Below are 6,579 nucleotides of genomic sequence, written 5' to 3'. Positions count from 1 at the left end.
CCAGGTATATTACTTTGAGCTGGCTGTAAAAATTTAATCTGACCATTAATGGACTCAGCAAAGACATCAGTTTTATGCTGCTGCTAAAAGCCCAGTTCTCAATTCATCTGCTCTAATGCTTGAAAGCTGTATTCATGCAGTTTCCCCGAGCAGCCTTATGCTCAGCTCTTTCTGCAAGTCCGTCTCACTGATACATAAATTTGAGACATAAATGGTCACAGTAATGGAGAGATGTTTCTCAGTTGGTTTTCACAGCCTAAATTTGTTCTCATCCATGAAATTACTATTCTTTGTATAGCACACTGAGAGATCAGCCAACTCAGTTTTATAACAAATGTCAAGACCGTGAATGTGTATCGTGACTGAAATCTCAACTGTTCCTTGGAAGGAACAACGTGACTGTCAAAAGCTAATTTTAAACTTAAAAAAATCTTAAAACTGAGTTTTAGAAAGTAATAATTTTATAAGATGTATTACACTTCAATGTAGATTATTGAATATAGATTGTTGTTGTTGTTGGGAGATTATTGGTTATATCAATGGAATTTACCCTGAAAAATGGCATTTAAAGATCACTGCAATGGCCTTTAAAAAAAAATAATACACCTGAGACCTCTTGTATAACAATAGATCTTTGATTCCCCCCCAACAATAGAACCTGAAATATAAAATCACAGAGCCCCTCTGCAATTACAATTTATGCCCTTCTTGGGATTTGTTTTTCACATATACAATTAAAATTAATAACCCCTCTATTGGTCATTGTGGTTGCTATTTGTATGCAACTGAGTCATTGTTATAAACTCATTAAAATTGTAGTTCACCTGTGGGGTCCTGGCATCAAGTGTCAACAAAAAGCTTTCAGCATGGAATTACTGCCTCGGTTTTTTGTAGTTCCAAGGTTTCATGTAGGAAATATTCTTCTCCTAATATGGATCAGGCCACAGCAGGCATCCCGCTGAATCATTCTGAGCAACTTATAGGAGAAATACCCCATTTTTATTATATTGTGGTGAGCTTAAGCGAAAGGAGGAGACAGAGATCTCTACTTTGGGAAGCAGAGCAAAGTGTGAGTGTAAAAAACAAAATCCAAAAAAATGAAAGCAATCTTGAACGGGTGGACTAGTGCATTACTCTACTGCGGCCTATGAGAAGGTAAGTAGCACGCAGGCAGCCACACTGACCAACCTCACATAAATTGGTAAAAGCCAACATGATTGGGTCACATATGAAATGTTCCCAGAGTCTCAGTTCTGAATTCCTTGGGTCACTGTACACCTTTATGGAATAACACCACCTTGCCTCCAACAGACATGACCGGGATCACCATCACTAATTTGAAACCAGAAACTACATACGAGGTCAGGATGTCTGCCATCAATGGGAAAGGTGAAGGCGAGAGCAGCCAGGCCAGCACTTTCAAGACTGAGCCAGTCCGTAAGTACTCCCCTCGCTTCTTGCTCCTGCTCTAAGTGCTCCTCTGACCCAAATGCTTTGAACCTAATGCCGTAGCTCACTCCGCTGCCTCCCCGTGTCTAGCTGTGCCCAGATGCTTTCACCCTTACGTTCCTCTATTCTCATGCCAAGCCCCCAGCGCAATCCTTTTCCATCCAGGCCAGAAGAAACGATAACTCACGACGACGCCGTCACTCCATGATCCAACTTTGTTAATAGGGTTAACGATGCAATGTGTAACCTACCTCTCCTTCATCACCCAGCACTTTTATGTACCTCTTTTTTTGGTGAATGTTTGTAGCGTGTAAGTCTGAATGAACCCTCGTCTTCATAGCCCACAGCTCAGGTGATTTACTGAAAGCTTTCTGCAAAGTACGTGCACATTCTTAAAGCTGATTTATACTTCAGTGTGAAGGAGTGCTGTCTCTGTATTTATAGTTCAGTGACAGCATGCATTTTTAATGTAGCAGCCACACATCGAGTCCTGCTGAGAATTGTTTATATTTTCTGATAGTGATGGCAGAGCATGATGAATTACTGGATATTTTAGAAGGTCAAGAACATTTTCTATTTAATGGCGTTAAAGCGGGTTTGGTGGACATATTTGTCATTGCCCTTGGTGCTTCCTATATATCACAGCTTAGTTAGTTAGACATATGGGGCAAACTTTACATCAAAGAGCAGGTATGTGACACTTGTCATCACCAGGATGTGTCGGCCTGACATGAAATGTGACTTTGAGTGTATTTTTGTTACATGCTTCTCACTGAAGTATAAATTGGGCCAGATAGTAGTGTAAATACGCGTACATTCTGCATTTTGATTCTCTTTCAAATCCAAATCATATAGCAAAAATGATCCAGTAACTGCTGTTTAACATGATAACAAGTGATTGCACATTGTAACATAGTAAAAAATAATAAGGATGTAAATTCACGGGAGAGGAAACGGGAGCTTTTTATCAGACAGCATTTCAAACCAAGGTCAGGAATAAATCTTTGTCTTATTTTGTGCCTGCCTTCATGTCACACTTCCATTTGTGTGCTTCTTCATCCTCCCCCCTTTAGAAATAGCTCCTCAGCATCCTCTTATTTTGCTTGCAGTAAAAAAACAAAAAAAACAAATCTCTTCCCTGTGTTCATTATGCTTATTTTGGAAACCCTTTTAACTTGAAGTTCAGCTCAGACGTTACAAAAATTGACTAAAATGTGATGGAGGAATCATATTAGATGCTGTAATCAGTTTGTTATATTGCATCAGAGGGGGGGGAGATTATCAGCCGCAAATCCAGATTCCTTACCTTGATCGACACCTTGAAGTCATTAAAAGTATTTTTCTACTGTAGTTGCTGATACAGTACCAGTATTATCAACTGTAAAACAGAGAGAAGCAGAACTTTGTGTGAACAGAATACTCAGTAAGGCACAATAGACGGTGGGTTAACGATTTGATAGGGCAGCTGGCCTCTTTCATTGATCATATTTCTCATTTCATTGTTTTTTTCTTCTCTTTGTTTTATTGTTTTCTCATCTGGTTTTTCATCTGTTCTCTCTTCCATTGGACTTCTCAGGGTATTCTGTCACAAGTAAGTTTCTGTCCTCCATGTCTTGGCTGCTTTATATTCGTCTGCATTTTGTCTCCATCCTCCCGTTGTATTTTACCCTCACCGTTCTCTGTGTTAAAAAAAAAAAGAGTGGTTACTAAATGATGCTACAGCCAACTGGATGTAAGAGCCGATCACACAGTGTTCCACAGAATCATCATCCAGTGCCCCAGAACTATGAATTTTCTTTTTTCCCCCCCAACCAATCAGCATTAGTTTTTTCTTCTTTTTTTTCCCTAATATAGCAAATGGAATACTTTTATGCAGTGTCAGGATCATTTTAGAGATATATGTGTGATGGTCTTAAAGAGCAGGTTGTTTTCTGCAACAGCTTGTAATTCCTGTTTTTTTAGTGTTTTTTGTCTCATGACGCCTTAAAGGTGTGTTGTTGTTTTTTCTTTAAAAAAAAATTATGTACTTCTGCATTGCAGTAGTTCAGTTAGGGAATGTTATATAAGGAATATACTCTCTTCAGACTATGACTTCGCCTAAATTAAAGACTATATATAGTTGCATTATCCGACGATGTATGGAATCATTTCTGGTAATTATTTTAAAAACTTATTTTGTCTTTGCATCTATTTTACGTATATTCCAGTCTTCAACTGCCCCAGATCTTTTGGGTTCCCATTCTTTTGATATTAGATGTTTTCAGACAGAGAGATTAATATCTGAAAAGTAAGAAAATAGAAAAACTACTAGTTTGCAGTAGATTACTGGAGGAGGGAGGTGTAGCTTTCTTTGGGAAAAGACTGTGCTTACTGTTACACAGGAAGAGGTTTTAATATCTCGTATAATACAGAGACCCAGAAGCTCAATGCATTGTATCTTCCTTAATAGAAAAATACACACATACACACACACAGAAAAACATTTCACCAGTTCACTTTATCTACAACCTTTAGAAGAATGTTGAAAAGTGAAAAAATACAACCAAATACTGAAACACTGCAGTGCAAGTAAACTTCAGCAGAAAAGTTTCCAGCCAGAACTAAAAAGTAGTGAAAACAGCTCGACATGCTTGCCAATTACATTTCAACACAATAGTGTTGAAATGTAAATCGGATTTGAACCTAGGACCTTTTTGTCCTGAGGCAATAGTGCTAACCACCAGTGCCTCATATTAAGAAGGTCCAGGGTTTGAATCCACCAGTCTGCTGGGACTTTTTTGTGTGGAGTTTGCTTGTTCACCGTTTGGGTTCTTGAGTATTTTGGCTTCCTCCCACGGTCTAAGGACATTCTAAGTTGGCCGTAGTTGTGAATGTGATTGTGTGAATGGTTGTCGGTCTCTCTGTGTTCGCCCTGCGATAAATAGGCGACCTGTCCAGGGTGTACCCTGCCTCTCGCCCCAACGTACCCAGCTAATCGTGATTCTAAATTAGATAATGAGAAGAAAGATGGATAGATTTTCTGATTACATTTTCTTCAACACAGTGCACTGACTTCATAGTACCACTGTGAAAAGCTTCATTTCCAGAAGCATGACTGGGAAATGTGCAGCTGTTTACATTGTGTGTATGTTTTCTGCCGTATAATACTTTTAGGGACAAATAAGTTGCGTCTTTTTAAAAGAGAGTTAAAGAGAAGAATTTAATTAACTTGGTGTAAAGAGTGTAATAGTGCTGTAGCGCCTAAGTGTTTGGGTGAGTGTGTGTGTCTGATTGTTGTGCTTATAATTTTGTTAAGCGAGTAATTGTATGTTGTTGCTGTAAACAAAACAAAAGGCAGTTGCCATAGGTATAGTAAGAAATCAATATGACATGTTACAGTCACTACTGTACAAACAAGAATGCAGCTTTGGATCCTCAAAAGTCTTACAAGCGCTGCAAAATTTTGGTAAATCTGGCCATAATTTTACTTTCATAAGAACTTCATTTAATGCTACAGGCCTGAGCTTTCAAAAGATAAAGGAGCATAATTTCTGTCAACTTATAAGTTGTTCATTTCAGCCTTTTATGCATTCTAAATATCGAGGCGCTATAAGCAGCCACGGTCTTAAACCCAGGTGGGCTGTCAAGACCTGAGCCCAGTATTTCAGGCAAGCAAATTCTAAATCTGTTTGCAAATATCTAAAATGCATGTATGCATGTAATGTGGGAGGAACCTAGGGAACCACAGTTGTGAACCATTTGGCTTCAGTTGGATCAGTGGGAGGACATGAACAAACCTATTCCTGTAAACTGGCTAAATGTTATGATTCTTAGTGTATTTGCAGCCCATTAGTTTACAATATCTAACACTTGAAGAACTATGAGCTTTTTAAACTCTTAGATGAATAGCTGTCAGTGGTTGTCAGCAAGAAGAAATGATGTCTTAGCAAGCGCTCACATTTCCATTGCTGTTAAAGAGCAAAGATCTGAGCTTAGTGAGCATGTAAATGCTACTGGTTGGGCCAAAACTACACAGTAATTTTTGTGTTCTTATAAGTGGCACAATGCACCCTGAGAGAACCAGTATATAATCAGTATGAAAATATCAAATGGAAATATAAAATTGCATTTATTCATATCATTTCATGTCCATATTAACACATTAATATGTCAAAACTCACTAGTTAGTATAGATGCAGAAATATAAGATTTGTCAGTGATCCAGGCAAATTCTTTATGACTAAGAGACAAAAAGAAACAGTCCCATCCTTGAGGGGTTTTTTTTCTGTTGAGGACTCCAGCGCCTCTCATTTTGTTTTCACCATCTTTCAGTTTCATCAGAGATACCACCCCCTATTGCTGCCACCAGTATGGCCCGTAGTGAGTATGCCAGTCCAGCAGTGTGCGCTGTGTCTCTTTACCTCTCTTACCTGCTTGGCATTGCATCTAGTTTTCATTTATATTTGTTGTGGGTCATAGGAGGGCTCAGAATCCCTCTACAGAGTGAAAATTGACAAAGAAATCGAATAGCTTTGCTAATTGTCTCAAATACTTAAAAATTTAGATTTTTACTAACACTTAAAGGTTAACCATCTGACATAGTGTTGTGTTTGCAGAATTAACACAACTTGCCTGTTCATTAATATTCAAAATTAGATTCTTGAGACCGTTGTTGTGCAGTTGGAATATATGAGTTTGTTTTACCAGGCCTGCTTTATCTACTGAGCCACTTACTTTGACAGGTGTAGAGGATACTTACTGTAGTTTAATTGCTATTTGTAGAGGCTTCATGCTAACACCTTAGTATAAAGTTAGGTGGTTTATAGAAAACTCATACCACTACATCATACAAATTGTTTATGCTATTATTCGCTATAAACATTAAGGTAGTAGGGTCCATGCTAACGCCTCATATTCTGTTTGTGTCATAACAGAATGCTGCAATTTCTATACTTTTACTGAGTAAAAACATTCGTAATTTTAGCAAATTCTAGTGTACTTACATATTTAGTTGATCTTAAAGTAGATTCAGTGAACATTTATTTTGCACCATTTTTTCTCCTAAAAACAAAGCTAAACATCAAATCAGCGTATGTTCAATGTGCCATTTGTTCACGCTAACGGGCATGGCTGCTAATGACAAATGAAAGC

The 6,579-nt window shown here is 38.1% G+C and overlaps 1 protein-coding gene across 12 annotated transcripts in view; it reads left to right on the top strand.

The window, feature by feature from the left end:
• The window catches only part of ncam1a (neural cell adhesion molecule 1a), a 249,772-nt gene that overhangs the window by 208,777 nt on the left and 34,416 nt on the right, over nucleotides 1-6,579 (top strand). For 4 of the 12 annotated variants that reach the window (XM_005725341.1, XM_005725339.1, XM_005725346.2 and 1 more), the window contains 3 exons: nucleotides 1,312-1,437; nucleotides 3,026-3,040; nucleotides 5,761-5,808. In XM_005725341.1, the coding sequence (XP_005725398.1) occupies nucleotides 1,312-1,437; nucleotides 3,026-3,040; nucleotides 5,761-5,808 (189 nt within the window). Of the gene's footprint in view, nucleotides 1-1,311; nucleotides 1,438-2,005; nucleotides 2,009-3,025; nucleotides 3,041-4,186; nucleotides 4,190-5,760; nucleotides 5,809-6,579 lie in introns of all 12 variants that reach the window. The other 8 variants (XM_005725345.1, XM_005725344.1, XM_005725347.1 and 5 more) reach the window with 4 other exon arrangements.

Source organism: Pundamilia nyererei, unplaced genomic scaffold (genome assembly GCF_000239375.1).
Source record: "Pundamilia nyererei isolate P.nyererei 1_Seehausen unplaced genomic scaffold, PunNye1.0 scaffold00015, whole genome shotgun sequence".
Taxonomy (NCBI): domain Eukaryota; kingdom Metazoa; phylum Chordata; class Actinopteri; order Cichliformes; family Cichlidae; genus Pundamilia; species Pundamilia nyererei.
This window is presented reverse-complemented; position numbering and strand designations above follow the sequence as displayed.